Raw genomic sequence first — 18,580 nt, 5'->3', positions numbered from 1 at the left:
AAAATTCGGGTGTTCTTCATTGAACGACTGGTCATTTTTACTGCATCCTATTTCCCATCTCAAGTTTGAAGAGAAAAACAACAGCATGAGTGACGTTGAACGGCGGGGTTGTCTGGACACAAGATGCCAAAATCTGTGTCAATGGGCCAATTGATACAGAAATACATACTAGGTAGGTATAAACACCCCTTGCCGTATTCTGTCTGTCAAAGCTGCAATCCTTTGGTGCTACCATTGTCATGGCAGTCCGTTAGTTGCCCGTCAAGTCCTTTCTTATCTTGCAGACTTGGGGCTACCTGCACATATACCGACGGGATGTCTTGTGTAATGAGACGTTACATCTGCAGGCGCCACCTCGAACCAAAATTGACGATCGTTTTGTTTAGAAGAACCCTGGGGTTGTTCCAAAGAAGTAATTCGTTCTTATGCTCAACCCCGCACATATGCCGAGAGCTCGCTGCAGACCTGCCTTGCCTGCGCATGTCTCCCTCTATCTCTCCGCCGTTGGCGTTGGAGGTTTGGGGAAACCGTGTTTGCTATGGTTGTCACGAGTACCACCCAGCTACGATGTGCAGACGGGATCGACACCAGGGAGCTATTCTGTGCCGATCAGTGTGATGCGAGGCGATCCCCGCATTGTCGGGGCAGTCAAGGACCGAAGAGGAAACAGGATTGGAGAGGTTATTTATGGATGGATAGTAACCAGAAAACACTCGATCAAGCGGCTTCAGTTTGCTCTTTTTCCGGTCAAAAGAGTCTGTAATGTCAGGTCTGTCCGGCAGGGAGTGTTGAAAGGTCGAGGTTCGCAATACCTTACCCTAGGACTCGGCGAAATACCAGACACTTTATTCTAAAATGACTAAACCAAACAAGATCAAAGAGGCCGCACCTCCCGAAATGCCTAGTCTGACACCATCCAGCTCTTCACTTTATCCTTCGGCCACCAGGGTCGAGAAGGATACCGGAGAGAAGCATGCGACTATGCGGACCACACGAAACTTGACCGGCAATACTGCAGCAATGTCTCCGTCGACTACCCGAGATGAGCCAGCCGCCTTTGAAGAGATTGCAGCGGCGCCCACTGCGGTGGAGGCGCCACAGCCAGAGGAAATTGAGGAGATTGTCGAGAAGATGCGCGACGGGTCCGCGGGGATCACTCCCGAGATGCGCGCCAAGGTCGAGGCGTACTATGGGCGCAAGGCCGAGGAGGAGAACCTCGCGCCGTCGGCTGATGTCGTGTACATCCTCGACAAGATTGCTCTCATGTCGGAAGAGCAGGCGATGGAGATTCTCGTCAAGGCCATTGACTTTCATAGCATCGATCCCAATTTTCCAAGTGCCACAATGGCAAAGATCAAGTTGTTGGTTCAGGGGCAAAAGGCTTCGGGGCTTGATCCGGCAGACTATGATTTTGACCTCAAGACCGAGGCGGCTATCATTCACTATGTAAGTTAAGATGGCATATACAAGCTACACTAAAATACCCTGTGCAACCACATGCTGACACTCCAAACAGCACTCGCCTTACCCCGAAGTCCGCTCAGTCACCATGCCAGGAGACGACCCAAACACACCCTGCGAAACCTTCAGGGCGTACTTTCTAGGTCTCATCTTCACCGCCGGCTGTACAGCTATCAACACATTCTTCTCCCCGCGTCAACCCAGCATCGAGATCAAAGCTCAGGTGATGCAGCTCCTCCTGGCACCTTGTGGCAAGTTTATTGCAAAAGTCCTCCCAGATTGGGGTCTCACTTTCAGGGGTACCAGGTACACGCTCAATCCAGGCCCCTGGACCTACAAGGAGCAGGTCCTGGCCACCATCATGTTCACCATCGCCAACAATGTGGGCAATGTGTACTACGTGTACCTGGTCCAGCGGATGCCGCAGTATCTCGGGAACACTTGGGTCACGTTTTCGTACGAGATTGTACTGGCGCTGGCGACACAGTTCTTCGGCCTGGGATTTGCTGGGCTTCTCCGCCGGTTTGTCGTCTATCCAGTGACGGCGATATTCCCAAAGGTCTTCCCAGCGCTCGCGTTGAACAGGGCGCTGGTCTTGCCCGAGAAAAAAGGGGAGGTCATCAACGGGTGGAAGGCATCGCGGTACCGCTTCTTCCTGACGGCGTTTGTAATCATGTTTTTCTACTTTTGGATACCAAATTACCTCTTCAAGGCGGTCAGATCTTTCAACTGGATGACTTGGATTGCGCCCGAGAATTTCACGCTGGGCATGATCACGGGGTTCTGGGGAGGCATGGGCTTTAACCCGCTGCCGACGTTTGACTACAACGTTGCGGGCAGTTCCATCCTTGTCACGCCCTGGTTCTCGGCCATCCAGCAGTATTCCATGCGAATCATCTCAGGTCTGATCATCATTGGGATGTACTGGGGGAATATGTACTGGTCTGCATATATGCCCATTAACAGTAACGAGGGTATGTATATTTCCTTATACTCACATATATGGACATTTTGCATGGCCTTGCTGACAGACACCTCAATACAGCTTTTGACAATACTGGCGTCAAATACAATGTTACAAAGATACTCAACGATGATCGCACCTCTATCGATCTTGGAAAATATCAGGAGTATGGCCCACCCTTCTTCTCAGGTGCCAACGTCTTTGGCCAAGGAGCTTGGTTTGCATGGTATCCCATGACTCTCTTCAGCGTGACTATCCAATACTGGGACTCGATCAAAAGATCTGGCATCGACATGTGGAACGGCATCCGACACCGAAAATCGATTTACGAGTCGTACGACGATCCGCACACTCGTCTCATGAGCGTGTACCCCGAGGTTCCCGACTGGTGGTTCCTCGCAGTCCTCCTCACCTCTTTGGCCCTGGGAATCATCGCCCTCGAGGTCTGGCCCGTAAACTTACCGGTGTGGTCTCTATTCGCCGTGGTGGGCATCAGCGCCATCATGCTGATCCCTTCAGTGCTCATCATGGCATCAGCAAACGTAACCATGGGATTCAATGTACTCTTCCAGCTTCTCGGCGGCATCTGGTTCGTCGGGAACCCAGAGGCCCTAATTCTGGTTGTCGCTTTTGGCCAAAACTTTGATGCCCAGGCCCACGATTACATCTCCGACCAGAAGATGGGCCATTACGCCAAGGTACCACCCCGAGCCGTGTTCCGCGCTCAGATGATAGCCGTCTTCATCAACTGCTTCATCTTCGTCGGCATGCTGGACTGGATGGTGCTGAACTACAACGACGGGACGCTGTGCCAGTGGGACAACGCGCAGCACTTTGTCTGCACCAACGCGGTGCTCGTCTACGCCTCCTCCATTGTCTACGGCGCCTTTGGCGTCCGCAACATGTTTGAGCTTTACCCCATCCTCCCCTACTGTTTCCTGATCGGCGCCCTGGTCGGCATCGCATGGGGCGTGGGGAGGAGGTTCGGCGGCCGCCTGCGCTCGTATCTGCAGAGCTCCTCGTCCGAACGCCGCTTCCACTCCCTCGACAGGTGGGTGCTCGGCCCGGCATCACACCTCTACTGGTTCGACCCGGCCGTGGCCTGGGCGGGCGCCCTCAACTGGACCGGCGGCAACAACCTGTCGTACGCGACTGTCGGCATCTACCTCAGCTTCTTCTTCATGTACCATGTGAAGAGGCACTATGGTGCCTGGTGGGAAAAGTACAACTACCTGCTCGAGGCAGGGTTCGGCGTGGGGATTGCCATAAGTGCCACGATCCAGACTTTTGGCCTCGTCATGACCAGGACGGAGCTGCCGTGGTGGGGGAACACGGTAACCACGGCCGGTGTCGACTATCGTGCGTATAATCAGAACGCTACGCTGCTGCCGTTGCCCGAGGCTGGGTTCTTTGGGCCGACGTCTGATCGGTACCCCATGAGGTTTTCCTGAGGGGGTTTGAAGTATGGGTGGGATATCTGCCTGATGGAGGACGTTTTTGGTGGCCATGTGAGACAATAATGCATTATGTTACCATTGATGCCATTGCTATATAGACGCTTTGTGCTTTCCGTCCTGGTCAGCTATAATTAGTACGAGCTAGGAAATACAATGCGGCCATGTTGATATAGGTTTTACTTCAAACTCATAGCATTGGCTTTCTTCGTTGGTATCGGTTAACGGTGTTGAGAAAAAAATGAAAGTGAAGTGAGATATGGCGGCATGAGTTGAATTGACCCTGGTTCTAGATCTAAGTCGACTTAAAATATCGATTTGACCCCTGTGTGTGTGATCTTCTCGGAGGTTAAGTCACGGTGGACTTGAGACTGAACTGTCAAAGTTAGGCTGAGGGGGCTGACGGAGCATTTAATCTTGGCCCTGGCATAAATGATAATCCACGACTTTTGTCATTTCGGACTGACCTGGATACCGAATTGGTTGTTGCATGCAGTTGCTTTTGGATTGCCAAATCATCACACCCTATACTCAAAATTCGCTTGTTCAGAAACGGGATTGGTGATGGCTGAAGGAGGTAATCTATAACGGCCACCATTTGGCCTGCGACATATGAGGATGTCTGATAGGGTGGGCAAATGTAGTTACTACCCAATCAGCGGAAATGTTTTCCCCGTATCGCAAGCCACAATCAGCAATCACAAAAACTACAGATTGGATTGGAGAAGGCCTTAGAGGGGTTGACTTGCTCTTAATCCGCCTTGGAATTGGGGAAACGTACCTAGCCCTGGCATCATCTTCTCAGTGTCTCTCCCAAACTTCGAACAAAGAAGAATCTCATAGGCACCAAGCATTTAGTCCAACGCTCCGGACATATTTTCCCTCCTCGAACTTTCTACCTCTGTTGTGGAGCGCACATTACAGTATCGTCCAGTCCCGTCCCGCACATCATTATGAGGCTTTTCGGGCGGAAGAAAAAGCCCAGCGAAGCTCCCCCGAGTTCGGGAAAACAATCCAGCCCATGGAAGAAGATCTGGCGCTGGAAACTGAGCGGTTCAAACAAGATTTCATCAGCTCAAAATGACTACGAAGCGCACACTGAGGAGGCCAAAGTTGCCGGATCGACCAGTCCATCACGAGATGCCGACGAAGCGAAAGCAACGAATGCTCCAAACACAGAAACATCCGTCGAGTTGTTACCTTCAATGTCATGCCCAACGAACAACAAACCAACGCCTAAAGATGGCGGTGCAACGGTGGACTCACCATCTTTATGGGATCTGGCGTATAAAGCCCTTGCACAAGAGAAACCAGAAATAGTGCAGGCATACGAGGAACTGCTGTTCAAAACCTCGCCTTACCTCGAGGAGACACCCTCAACGGATGACTTGAAAGACGTCCTATCCAAGGCGTCCAATGGCCGGACGAAGCCACTCGACCTCTCCAATACCGAAACAGCGGAACGAAAAGCACAGAGTGATACAAGTTCACGGCAGACAATGGAAAACATCATTGCCATGGGCCAGAAACACATGGAGCGAAAGCAAATTGCCTTTAAGGTTGGGACGCAGAAGTTTGTGCTCCAAGATCAAATGCAGCATTTTGTTACAGGTATCCAGTTTGGGAAAGCCTGGATCGATGATGCGGTGCAGGCCAGCCCGATGGCAAGTGCTGCCTGGGCGGGCGTCTGCTTGCTTTTACCCCTCCTGACCAATCCAGCCGAAGTCGACCAAGCAAACAAAGAGGGCATCGCGTATGTTACTCAAAAGATCCAGTATTACACAGATATGGAGTCGTTTTTTCTGCATGGGAAAAATGAGCAGATTTTCCCAGCACAGGCGAAACACAATCTACGAAAACTCCTTATCGATCTTTACAAGGCAATTATCGACTTCCAGGCCCAGAGTGTATTGCGGTTCTTCAGAAGCCGATTCGCCACCTTCGTTAGAGATGTTGCGAAATGGGACTCTTGGGAGGAGATGCTCCAAAATGTGAAAGGGTTAGTGCGCAATGTCGACGATATGTCCCAGCAAATCAATGCCGCAGCGACCAGAGCAGCACTCGACGAGCTCGTCCAAATGACGAGGGAGGCAGAAGAAAACAAGTGTCTACAAACTTTGAAACGAGGAGACTATGTTTGGTACAAAGAGCGCGTGCAAAACCGCGTATCAGATACGTGTTCTTGGTTCCTCAACCATGAGAGCTACCAATCATGGTTAGCGGCCGAATCTGGTCCATTGCTGGTCTCGGCCGATCCAGGGTGCGGCAAATCCGTCCTCGCGAAATACCTTATCGACTCCAAATTCGACTTCATGTTATCCAACGACTTTGCGATATGTTACTTCTTTTTTAGGGACACTGACCAGAACACGATTGAGCTGGCTCTGTGTGCTTTGGTCCACCAATTGCTTTGCCTGCGCCCTCAGCTAATGCGGCATGCCTTGGCAAGATATAGGCAGGACGGAGCAGGGCTTGCCGAAAATGTTACTGCTCTTTGGAGTATTTTGGAGAGTGCTAGCGCTGATCCAGAGGCCGGAGCTGTTTTGATTATTCTTGACGCTCTGGACGAGTGTCGTCAAGATGAACGCCACATGCCAACATTGTCACGGTTCATCCACGAACATTTCAATCAAGCCAGACCAAAAAGCTTGAAAATCCTCCTGACCAGTCGGCCCTACCAAGGAACAATTCACCACATTCAAAAACTCGAAAACAACTTTCCCAACATCCGAGTCAAGGGCGAAGATGATTCGGAAACGATTAGCGAGGAGATCAATGCAGTCATCGAATATCGCGTTGGCCAAATACCCAAGTTGGATCCAGCCCTCAAACAACACCTAGAAGAACGCCTTAAAAGTACAAAACATCGTACATATCTCTGGTTGTATCTCGTTTTGCACCATCTGGAAGAATCAATTTTCAAGAGGACCTTACGAGGGATTGACTCTGCCATCCAAACTTTACCAGTCACGGTGAATGAGGCGTACGAGAAGATTTTGAGCCGATCCAGCGATTCAACAAAAGCCAAGAAAGCTCTTCTCATCCTCCTTGCTGCATACCGCCCGCTAACACTCGACGAAATGCAAATTGCAGTCGGTTTGAGCATGGATACACCATCTCTGAAAGATCTTGATATGGAATCTGACGAAAACTTCGGAGAGCTCCTTCGACAGTGGTGTGGGCTATTTATTACGGTGCACGACAAAAGAGTCTACTTTCTCCATCAGACGGCGAGGGAATTTCTCCTTCCTGTCGCAGTGTGCCTGTCAGACCCTACTATCACCAGAACATGGGCGCATACTTTGGATATCTGCCAAGCACACGCGGTTCTTGCAGAGTCCTGCACGGTTTATCTTAGCCTCCGAACAAAAAAAGATGTGGTAACCGAGTTGTTGGACTATTCCGCCGAAAATTGGGCTTCTCACTTCCGCGAAGCTAATGTCGAAAATACTGCTCTTATATCTTTGGCGCTAAGGATTTGTAATCCAAACTCGACCCATTATACAGCCTGGTCGGAAATTTATCGGGCTCGTCATTTCTTACCACAAAATGCTACAAATCTTATTTTAGCGTCATTCTTTGGGCATAAAAGGGTGGTTCAAATATTGCTTGATACAGGCGAGGTCGACGTTAATACAAAGGATAAATATGGCCAAACGCCGCTATCATGGGCTGCGAGACAAGGGCACGAGGCCGTGGTTCGGATATTATTGGATACAAACAAGGTCGACGTCGATTCGAAAGATCGATTTGGCCAAACGCCGCTGTCATTTGCCGCCGGAAGGGGGTACGAAACCGTGGTTCGGATGCTGTTGGATACAGGTAAAATCGACATTAATTCGAAAAATAAATATGGCCGAACGCCGCTGTCATTTGCCGCGGAAAAAGGGCACGAAACCGTGGTTCGGATGCTGTTAAATACAGATAAAATCGACGTCGATTCGAAAGATCAATATGGCCAAACGCCGCTATCATATGCTGCGAAAAATGGGCACGAGGCCGTGGTTCGAGTGCTGTTGAATACATGCAAGGTCGAGGTCGATGCAACAGATAAATATGGCCAAACGCCACTGTCATTGGCAGTGGAAGAAGGGCATAAAACCGTGGTCCAAATGCTGCGTAATATTGGTAATAACGGATTTGGGCATAATCCAATCCCAACTGGTGGTTCTTCATTACTTCTAAACTCAGATTGAGGCTCTGGCTTCTTCGAACCGGCCGTGATCGATGGTCCGGTCAACGGGGCTGGACAAGCGTCCTTTAGGTGGAAAAGAAACGGCGGGTTCGGGAGCAAATGCGATTGGGCAGCAGGACGAGGCAACCTGCTGTTTATTTATACCTATCCCAGCAGCCTCCGGCGTGTCCATATTGTTTTTCAGTCGGCTGTGGAGGGTCGGCTATAGCATATACGCTTTTCTTTAGTATCGATAAAATCAAGAAACCTTTCGCTGCCATGCATTTGGATAAACCTATTCGCAGTAATCAGTTCAAAGTTTATAAGCATCCCGTCGTCCAGCGTCTGATTGCGAAATTGATTGAGAAATAATAAGCCCGTAAAGTGTCTTCGATGGGAGTTTGGTATAGTAACCGGGTAGGGAAATGCCATAAAAAACAGAATATAAGATATACAACGCTTGATAAAACCAAACACTAGAATCAGTTTCCCTCCTTAGTGTCCCCCTTATTGAAATTCTTGTTAACCTTCTTCCATCCCGAGCCCAAACGTTCCGAAGTCATTTGCGCCAAACTTATCATCTTCTCGCGGCTCCCCTGTTTGCTTTGGCTGTCACCGTCAGAGTGACTAGCTGAGTGGGAGCTGATAGAGGGCCGGGGCTGGTCGACAGGCACTGGAACCCCTTGACTCGGGGACTCGGCCGGTCTCTCAAGAGCCTCTAGCTTTGCCTTCAAATTCGAGATCTCGGCCTTCAACAATTTCTCCTGGCGTTCCTGTGCAGCCTCGGCGTTTCTTTTCTCATCCTCTGACTTTCGCTTCTCGGCGCTGTGGGCCTCGTCCATGGTTTTGACCTCTGTCTCACGAGCAGCGATGACAGCTTTCAGCTCTTCGTTTTCTTCTTCAAGGGCTTTATAGCCATGCAAGCCAAGCTCGTACTCTCTGGTACGTCTTTCGTATTCCTCGGTCCTTTGGTCATATATTGACTTGTCTTCATCCCTCGCGCGCACCGCTTCAAGCCTTTCTTGGATGCAGCGTTTAGCCACATCTTCTGCTTCTGCCAACCCTTTTCTTATATTTTCCTCTTCGTCTTTGAAGTATTCAAGCTTGTCCAGCTCACGCTGGAGATCTTGAGCGTGCGTCTTTAGGTGATTGATCTCTTCGATGTCGGCAAAACGGTAGTCGTCACCTTCTGGCAAGGCCAGAAGATTACGCATCGACGAGTTGCCCACGGCGACTGTGTTCAAGGCGCGGCAAACCGCCGAGATTTTCTCGGCCAGCACCTGTATGCACTCGATATGGCCATGTTCTGCCGCAATCTGGAAGGCGAATTTATGTTCTGGGCGACTCTCGTGTAGGATACTAGCGTCGTGGGCGATCAGGAGCTTCAGGGTATTGACATCGCCTCTACGCGCTGCGTGGATGACAGCCGTGTCGCCATTTCCGTCAACCTGGTTGACGTTGGCTCCGGCCTTAATCAGTGCTTCGACGTCTTCGACCGACATGAAGGAGGCGGCGTTGATCAGTGGGGTGGACAAATCCCTGCCGCCGACGACATTTACGTCGATCGTGGGAGCAGCAAGAAGGAGTTTCAGGACTTTTGGCAAGGTTCTTCGGGTAGCCGCAAAGATTGGTCTCTCATATATGCCTCCACCGAGGTTCGGGTCTGCTGGCTCCTTTGTGTGGAGCAGGAGGACTTCGACGACCTGAACTCGATCATACCGGCAGGCCGCTTGCAGGGCGGTAGCCTCCGGAAACTCCGGTCCATGATAATCTGGCTCGGCGCCCGGGCCTCCAATGACCCTGTTCGTCTTTGCACCATGAAGGAGGAGGAGCCGGACCACCTCGGCGTGCCCCTCTTGGGCCGCCATCTGCAGCGCGCATCCTCTTGAGCTGTCCACCGTTGCGTTTCTTTGGAGGAGCATCTTGACGATATCATACGATCCATCCCACGCGGCGGCCGTGAGGGCATCCCCAAAAAGCTGTTCAGGGGCATGCGTAAAACAGGCAGGGTGGAGCACAGTCGGCCTCTGATCTGTCGCATTTGGGTCGGCATGACAAAAGTTCAAAAGCCATTCTACCGTGCCGGCCTTCTGGTTGTCAGTGGCCTGGTACAAGGCTGCGTTGATGACTTCCCGCGGGACGATGCGAGGTCCGCCTTCAGCCCAGATATTGTGCAACACGTCGTCGGCCATCTTGCCCCCGTGCTTGGTCACGGCAGCAAGATAGAAGATTTCGCAGCTAGCTACTTTCGGCTTGATATTGAAGACAATGGATACGCAGTCCCAGTTGTCCCAGACGGCGGCTTTAAACATGGCCTCGTGCAGAACGTCGTCATCCAGCACGTGTTTCGGTGCTATATCCCTGAGGATCTCGATGCTCTCAGGTCTCTGGATGAAGCAGGATTGAAACAGTGCACTGTGGTAGTCTTCAGCCGTCCATTTGCCCTCGTTTCTGGTCAGAATCTCTTTAAAGACTTCACGCTTGGACATGGCGGCAGAGAGGGCAAGCGGCGGCAATGCCTTTCCCTTGTGGGCTTCGAGGTTGTGGCGCTCATTGCTGAGCAGAAGCGTCACCGCATCGTTGTTTCCGGATAGGATCGCGGCATTAACGACGGGGCCGAACCTTTTACAAAAAGCATTCGGGTCTGCATCGTTGTCGAGTAGCAGCTTCAAGGTCTCGATGTGTCCTTGGATTGCAGCAGCGTGTAGTGCCGTACCGTTGTCGCCATGAGCCATGTCTATGGCGTCTTCTTTAGTATAGCTTAGAAGAACCTGAACAGCCTTGACATTGTTGTACTTGGAAGCAATGTGAAGCTTTCGACATGTTAGCAATGGGTCCAGATGAGAAATCAAAATCGCGATGTCCCATGAGGGAGGTTTTGTGATAAACTCACTGGTGTATGGCCATCCTTGTTGAAGATTCCTATTTCTTCTTTATGTCCAGACCGAATAAGCTCCTCTAATAGCAGGTCATAACCAAAGAAGGCAGCAGTATGGAGCGCCGTCATTCCCTCGTGTGAACTGCCGTCACTGACTGATGGTTTTAATGGCAGGTAATCCTTCAACCAGGCCGCCCTCAGGGAAGAATTACTGGCCCAAAAGAGCTGCAGATCCTTCGCTATATACTTGGCTAGCTCGGGCTTCCCTCGGATTGCATGCAAAATCCAGAACTCTCCAAAGTAGGTGCGATCTGATGAATTTTCTGCATCCTGAAGTGTAGTGTCAGGCGATTCCCTACCAGCCAACATGTCCGTGCCCGTAGACTTGACGCCGCAGCGCTCCATAAAGGAAAAGCACCGCATTGCGAGCACGCCATGGAAGTCCTCAAGAATTGAATATTGTTCTTCTTCACTGTGAAGTTGCGCTTGGCCTTGCGTATCATCCAGCACCCCTTCAGGCGAGTGTCTCACAAGCTCTGCCGACTCCCAGAGAAAGCCGACCTTGAGAGTGGTGTCGCTGAATTCGACCCTTGGAACATTTTGGTCTTCTGAGACTAGCTGAAGCATTGGTTCGCATTTCTGGATGAGCCGTTTCACCTTGTCCTCATCTATTATGTCAGACAAGATAGACAGCTCTGAAATGCTGAGGGGTCTAAAGGCGAGGGCCAAGGCCTTCAAGAGAGTCTTCAAGTTGTGCTCATCATCTGGGTCTCTCTGAATAATCTATAAGTAGAATGTCTCTGTCAGTCAAGCTTTCTTCATCATGGTGCTAAAATATGGATTGGGTTTGCCTAGACTAACAGCTTGCCAGCAGTACCGCACTAGGCTTGTTAAATCAGAAGCATTGGTCGGACTCAGAATCTTGGTGATTGTTTCACTACTGCTTTGAGGAGGCAAGGCCCTCAAACGAATGTACTGTATAGCAATCCAGCGCTTGTCGTCCCCATTCATCTTCATCCGGTCATGGATCATATATAACTGGTCCCGCTTGTATTTTTTTTCCTGATGTAACTTTTCCACCAGATCCTTGGAGTATTCCTCGAGGGAGTTCTTGATCTTGTCTTTATACTCATTCGAGGTCAAGTCAACGACATGACACGCCCTCATAAGCTGCTCGAAGCGGTTGCGGCCTCCTCGTTGCGCACTGGTAAACAGCCAGCGACGAGCTTTGCCTTGGCATGAGGCCGAGCCTGGCTCAGGTGACCTTGCGACATAGTCGTAGATGTAGTTGATCAGCAGCTCAGACTGCTGGTCGCGAGCGAGGAGGTGGATGCTGTCAACGATGATGTAAATGTCGCCAAAGGACTCGTTCTCGAGGACCTTGCCAAGGCAATTCCAAAGATTCTGCAAGCTTATGGTGGCTCTTATGTCCATCTTTGAGGTTTTGCTGCTGTCCTGCCGAGAAAAGGAATCATCTTTTAGGTATTGACCCTGTGCCAGCAAATGCTTTGCATAATCGGCTACGAGGGGGTTCTGGTTTATTAGTTGGACGAGCAGAGCTTTGAGTAGCTCCAATGGCGATGAGCCAAGAGGCGTCGTGTCGCATAAGAAGAAAGCAAGGAGAGGTACATGTTTCGACTTGGAGACCTGTTTTAGGTTGGTTTCTTCTATGTTGGCAACAGCGGACAGGGAAATCGACGTCTTGTCAATGCCGCCCGGGCCGGTCAGCCAAAAGCACGAGACTCCCCTTGCCGAAAGATTTTCCCACTCCTGATAGGATCTCTCTTTCAGCATCCATGACTTGTTTTTCCCCAACTTTGCCAGGGCGTTTCTATGTTTGTTGTTGACATAGGAGCTGAGAAGGGTTCTCAGGGCGTCGACGGCCCCGGCTGACATGCTGGTCAGGCCGCTCGCGATCAGCCTTTTTCTGGCGTGTGTTCTCGAGTTGTCGACAAGCTCTCTCAATCTGGGAAGCACCAGCTGTGCATATCTTGGATCGTTTGCGTTGCGGAATTTTACTAGATCACTGTGGCCTACCTGCAGCCCAATGCTGTCTCGAGTCGCCACACAAGTGGCAGAAGCTTGGTCAACAAGCCTCATTGTTGCCCCATTCTACAGAATGGTTAGTCAGTCTATGTCCTTTCTCAGCCTGAGATCTCATAACATGGTGAAAATGCATACCTCTTGTGAAAAATACTTCTTCAACAGGCTCTCTACTGGGAGTTTTGCCAAAGAAACCAGAGCAGCAAGACCAAGATCGGTCAGAATCTTTTTGACGTCGATGTCGAGTTCTTCGTAAAAACAAAACAGCTGGATGCCAGGGTTGATCATGCGAGCCAGATCCTTGAAGTCGCTGCAGAGGCTGCGGAGGTAGTTATTGCGGAATCCTGGTTCCAGAATACTGAGTAGGGAGTCATACTTGCCTGCCCCTGTGCGAAAGTCTTCAATCTTTTTCCACAGTTGAGGTAAAGCAGTGAAGTTGGTTCCATCGAACGGTACACCAAAGAACATACATCCTGTTACGCAGGGAAGGATGTCTCCGTAGATGTTCTGACGCTTGTGCATTGCGTTCAGGGCCTGTGGTTTCAGGGTGAACATTGTGAAGCTTTTCCAAACTAACGAGGGAATCGGCGACTCACCTGCGCGACCACCAGTCCTCCCATGCTGTGACCGATGAATATTATAGGTCTCGATTTTGAGCAGAGCTTCTAGGAGTAAAGGAGGTAAATCAACCCTATACGAACAAGGTGAAAGCAAGAAACAGTTTGACGACTTGGGCTGACAAACCTCTCGTTCTTCTTTAAGCGCAACGCACAGCCCGTTGACAATACTCTCATCAAAGTCTTTCTTGATCTTGTACGGACCCCTCCACGCTGAGGCATAGGCATAGCGAAAGATCCGGGCTGTCTCGAACTGTGTAGTGAGGCCATCTGCACTAGTGATCCAGTTGAAGGGTTCTTTCGGGTCTGGCGCACCCCAGCATGCCTTAGGATCTGTTCCAAGCCCAGGGACAACGATAATGCTATCCGGGAAGTTTTTATCTCATTAGCTACTGAATCTTGTAGTTTTCATTTTCGATACCGTCACCTACTCGACGTCCTTATCCTTTGGTACAGCTTGTGGTACCGGGATTACCTCGTACAAGCCCTGCTCGAGGTCTTCTTTGGCGCGCATGATGAATTGGGTAACACGGGCCTGGATTTAGTATTTAGAAAGGAGAAGAAATGAATAGAAATGGAGGCTGTATCAAGAAAAGTTTACAAAAAAAAGAATGTAGTAGCACAGATAAAAAAGGTAGGTAGGTAACGGCGAGCGGATAGATGCAAACATAAGTATTTCTCTACAATCGACCGTGTGTTGAAATCCCAGCCATTCCCAAAAGCTCGCGAAGCAATAGGCAGCGACGGTTATATATTTGTATCTTGCTAGCTCTCTCTTCGACGTCTTGCCAGGCCAATCCGCGGAACACATTTGTATATCAGCCCAGGTATATGATACGAAGATGGTTGCTTCATATGACCCAAAAGGTAGCCTCAAGTGGTAAGGGGGTTGCGGAATAATAGGCTGTCGATAATCACTACATTGTCAGACGTATATTATGAACAGGCATTGCTTAGCTACGTGGCACGAAGAAAAAGCGTAACTGGACTTAACATCTGTGATTCGGGGAGTCGATGCAGGAAACAGGTCATGATGACGGAACTTTTAGTCCAGGAGGCTACATTCGATTGGCAGGCTTGCCGCGTGGCTGAAACTACGTTCTGCCGTGTAACCACAGGATACAGCTGAAGACATGGGCCTGGTGGGGCAAAACTAAACATATGAATCGTGATATTTCTATTGCTCGACTATCAAGAGTTCAATCGTGAAATCAGCTCACGGTGAATATCAGTATAGTTGAAGAGTTTTAACCAGTATCAGTGCAGGGGCAGAGGAAAGAAGAGAATGTGGAGCATCTGAATAATTCCAGCACTTCCCTATATCGCCAGACAACTATTCACAAGCGTCCAGCGACAGTCTAACTACCGCCAAAGGCTTGGCCCTCCCTCCACCCCTCTACGCTGCCTCGCCCCTAGCTCAGGTACCTTGTCGTCCCCCGTGCCGGTATCGAGATATTCTGACATCAGATGCAGACCGGTTTTCAAGCAAGATATGGTCACCAATGATAGAACTGCTCTGGCTGCGGCTGAGATCTTGATCGACGTCAATATAGATTAAAGATTAATTTGAATTTCCAGGGATTTGTCGCGTCACGGAATCCCCAGGACCAATGAGTCCAGCGGCGATGCTGTCAACAAAGGACATGACCAAGCCACTATAGGTACCTAGGTACCTGATGAAGTTCTTTCTAAACCTGCTACCTTGTAAGTCTTTTTTTCGAGTGTTCTCAGGAGAGATCATCGGAAACTCAGCGGTTCAGCGTAGAATAAGTCTGTTGTTTCTCCCTACGAGCTTCTTCGTTTATTTTATAAGTGTATTTGGAAGTCTAGCCACAATTTCCAAGTCAACAATCCACCGAACCAATCTTGCACAGCACAAATCATGACTTTTGACATGGTGAGTGATTTCATGTCTCTTTGTGATTGGGTATTTGCTGACTAGATGTGAGCCAGCCTCCATTCCACCTCGTGTCTGCGGTTCTTGATACACCTGCGGTGACAAGCATCATATCTCAAGAGTTCGCGAACATACTACCTGCATCAATCCGCGTAGACGCAACCCTGACGGTTCCAGATTCCAAATCCGTGCTCGAATGCATCGATACGGAAACCGACCTCGAACGGCTTGATAAGGTGCACCAGCACCTCTGGCTGACCGGACGACCGATGCCGCCGCGACCGCTCCACTACCAGCGGAGCGTGGGCCGCGAGATCGTCATCTCGGAGAGAATGGACATGCGTCTGGTGTGGGGCGACGGCCGCATCTACATCAAGCCTCTACCACGTTTCTTCCTCGAGCCGTGTTTCTGGACGGCAGACCTGTCGGGTCGCTCGCGGCTCCAGCAAAAGGACACGGCAGGAGAAGACGAAAGACTCGAGGAATACCGCAGGCGTGCGCGGGGCTTCCTCTACACGTATGCAGCAATGGTGGCCAGCGAGAGCGACTTCCGCATCGCAAGGGACCACCACCTCTTACCCGAAGATCTGGAATGGCAGGCATGGCGGAAGCTGGTCGCGCAGCTCCTGAGCAGCGAGCCAACAGCCATGTACGCATCGATGCATCGCCGGTTCCTCTATGGGGAGCTGCGGCTCAGCAGGTTGAACAAGATATACTTCTACTGGGAGACGCCGCTGGCTAACTACACAGCCATGTTTAACCAGTACGGTTCCTTCTTCCGCCACAACTTGGGGCTGTTGGTCAGCAGCATCGGGTATGTAGTCGTGGTCCTGACTGCGATGCAGGTCGGCCTTGCGACGGACCTCAAGGACAATCAGGCTTTCCAGTCGGCGTCGTACGGGTTTGCTATCTTTGCCATTTTAGGGCCTCTCGCCGCTTTGGGTCTTATTGTAGTTGCGTTCTTCTACTTGTTCATCAACAACTGGATCGCAACCGTGGCTTTTGGGAAGAAGAGAGAAAAGGCGTTGAGGCCTCTAAGGGATTAAGAGAACGGAGGTATAAATGGCGATTCACTTCCATAGTCTGTACTGTTCACAGGTCCAACTACTGCGTTTCATCTCCTCCCGCGCCACACATAATAAAGTGGTTTAATATGAATACTGAGTTTGGCCAACAACTTAGCTCCACCACCGCAATTGGGGCGACATGATCTTATACACAGCGTTGAAACACCTTACCTACCTAAGGTAGGTAGCCAAGGTCGAACTCGAACTCGTCCCTTGGTTAATTCAGAGCACGTAACGATCTCGTATCGTACCTTTACCTCGATTGGCTGTTTTACAACGTAAAAAAAGACAAACAGGGAAACTAAGCTGCACTAAGCTCTTACAGACAAACGAATAAATTCAAATAACCGCATTCTACTTCTTGCCCTTGCCAGTTGAACTTCGGAACAGGTCGTCCATTTGTCATATTGTTTTTTTTTCTCTCTCTTTGTAGCGGTCTGATTCTTGTTATGTTCACAAACTTTCTACCCCTTTTTTGCCAGTCCCTCTCTAGGATCTCATAGCTTTCTGTGTACTTGCGTCGTGGACAGGCGTGTGGGAGCAAAAGGTGCCTGACACAACTTACGACTATTATCTTACGCGGGAGGCACCCAACCGTATCCTTGGACGAGATCTGGGTGTGTAGCTTAACTCAGCGTCGAATGGAAAGAATTTCGTGTTCGAGATGCCATTCGGCACGTTCACTCAGTCCTGACAAGACTTTGTGTAGTTCCCTTCCCCCTGTCTCTGACGTTTACTGTATGGAAAGTGGAACGAGTAAAACGAGGTTGATATAAAAACGGGCTGAACGGACTTCGTGAATGCAGGTCTGGACGTTTGTACTGGTCCATACAACTCATACAACTTGACAATCTCAGCTTTTACGTCTCCCGTACCTCTTTTCCCTTGCTAACTGTACTTCAAGCCTTTATTTCTTTATTTTCATACCTCACCCCTTCCTTTTCTCTCCTCAGTCTCCCCCCTGATCGTCCCTGTTATTAGCTTGTAGCTTCCATAAGCATCACTTAAGCCTCAAAAACAACCACAATTCCGTTTTCCCCCTCCGCAAAACTTGCACCTCCACCATGAATATAATCCTAGCCCTTAGCACTCTATGCTCCCTGATCAACGCACTAGACTTTTTACAGGTCACCCATCTCGATGAAGCGTCGGGAACCATCGCCCACCAATTCTACAAGGATATACAAAGGCGACCAGCCAACCAGAAAGAAGCCGCCGTGGCGAGGTTGATGAAAGATCGCGGCCTCTTCACGGCCGTCGTGATTCCTAGAGCCATCACAAGGATCGTGGGCACGCCCAAGGCCACGCAGAATATCCGGGACTTTGCGCAGGCCAGGTACGCAAACGACAAGGTACCTCTTATCCTCACAAACGGTGGCTTCTTCGTCACGGACCACACGGAGACTTTCCCGACCGATGTAGATCCAAAGCCGCTCAAAGGAGAAGAGGCTGAAAAGCTCAAAGGCTGCATCGTCGGCCCCACGTCCATCACCAACGACATTTGCGTCATCGGTCGCGACCACCCCCATCAGAGGTACTACGCCCAGTTGACCGGCGACGACAGGAGCTACCTCACCTCCGGGCCGGACATGCATTCAATTTTGCCTGCTAACAGGCCCGAATTGGAATTCAAAGACCCGTACAACAAAGTGCCAGGTGGAATAGCAACGTCGTATGAGCCCAACGAGCGACTGGTCATTGTTAAGACTGGTCGTACCAAGATCGTCTTTGCCTACACTTCCGCGAGGGCTTCTGGTATGACTATAAACGAAATGAGAGCGCTGATCGATATGTTCCTACGGAATTACCTCCCAGGAGCCACTATTGAAGGCGCCTCGGTGGCCCTCAACCTCGACGGGGGTCAGAGCATCCTCGTCGGCTTCAAGCCGGTCAACGGCCCGCTGCAGGCGATCGCCCAGGGTGGCGTCGGCGGTGGGGACAGGGCGGGCCTCAGCCCTATTATCGTCCCGGGTGGCCCGGGTGCCATCCTGCGCCCGATTGCTAGTATGGTAAAGCACGAGCTGC

The 18,580-nt window shown here is 50.5% G+C and overlaps 5 protein-coding genes across 5 annotated transcripts; 4 read left to right on the top strand and 1 right to left on the bottom strand.

Annotated features, from left to right (window-relative positions):
- Positions 1 to 641: 641 nt before the first annotated feature.
- On the top strand, positions 642 to 4,127 carry PgNI_00725 (uncharacterized protein). The gene is made up of 3 exons (XM_031120802.1): positions 642 to 1,446; positions 1,517 to 2,435; positions 2,507 to 4,127. Exons 1-3 carry the CDS (start codon positions 856 to 858, stop codon positions 3,874 to 3,876), a joined length of 2,880 nt encoding a protein of 959 aa, XP_030987487.1. The 5' UTR covers positions 642 to 855; the 3' UTR covers positions 3,877 to 4,127.
- A 705-nt stretch (positions 4,128 to 4,832) lies between these two features.
- Positions 4,833 to 7,012, top strand: PgNI_00724 (uncharacterized protein; the record flags this gene model as incomplete). The annotated part of the gene is made up of 3 exons (XM_031120801.1): positions 4,833 to 6,735; positions 6,847 to 6,862; positions 6,973 to 7,012. The coding sequence occupies 3 exons, from the start codon at positions 4,833 to 4,835 to the stop codon at positions 7,010 to 7,012; spliced, it is 1,959 nt and encodes a 652-aa protein (XP_030987486.1).
- Position 7,013: 1 nt separating this feature from the next.
- PgNI_00723 (uncharacterized protein) lies at positions 7,014 to 8,103 on the top strand (the record flags this gene model as incomplete). Its single annotated transcript, XM_031120800.1, has 2 exons — positions 7,014 to 7,883; positions 8,071 to 8,103. 2 exons carry the CDS (start codon positions 7,014 to 7,016, stop codon positions 8,101 to 8,103), a joined length of 903 nt encoding a protein of 300 aa, XP_030987489.1.
- A 281-nt stretch (positions 8,104 to 8,384) lies between these two features.
- PgNI_00722 (uncharacterized protein) lies at positions 8,385 to 14,272 on the bottom strand. Its single transcript, XM_031120799.1, has 7 exons — positions 14,023 to 14,272; positions 13,719 to 13,953; positions 13,571 to 13,639; positions 13,113 to 13,508; positions 11,793 to 13,043; positions 10,947 to 11,714; positions 8,385 to 10,866 (listed from the first exon to the last, which is right to left on the bottom strand). Exons 1-7 carry the CDS (start codon positions 14,103 to 14,105, stop codon positions 8,536 to 8,538), a joined length of 5,133 nt encoding a protein of 1,710 aa, XP_030987488.1. The 5' UTR covers positions 14,106 to 14,272; the 3' UTR covers positions 8,385 to 8,535.
- Positions 14,273 to 14,809: 537 nt separating this feature from the next.
- On the top strand, positions 14,810 to 16,632 carry PgNI_00721 (uncharacterized protein). The gene is made up of 3 exons (XM_031120798.1): positions 14,810 to 15,012; positions 15,065 to 15,488; positions 15,545 to 16,632. Exons 2-3 carry the CDS (start codon positions 15,474 to 15,476, stop codon positions 16,532 to 16,534), a joined length of 1,005 nt encoding a protein of 334 aa, XP_030987490.1. The 5' UTR covers positions 14,810 to 15,012; positions 15,065 to 15,473; the 3' UTR covers positions 16,535 to 16,632.
- The last annotated feature ends 1,948 nt before the right edge of the window (positions 16,633 to 18,580 follow it).

The sequence above is a fragment of the Pyricularia grisea genome, assembly GCF_004355905.1.
Source record: "Pyricularia grisea strain NI907 chromosome Unknown Pyricularia_grisea_NI907_Scaffold_1, whole genome shotgun sequence".
NCBI classification, from domain to species: Eukaryota; Fungi; Ascomycota; class Sordariomycetes; order Magnaporthales; family Pyriculariaceae; genus Pyricularia; species Pyricularia grisea.
Note: the sequence above shows the minus strand (reverse complement) of the source record. Positions and strands in the feature narration are given on the sequence as shown.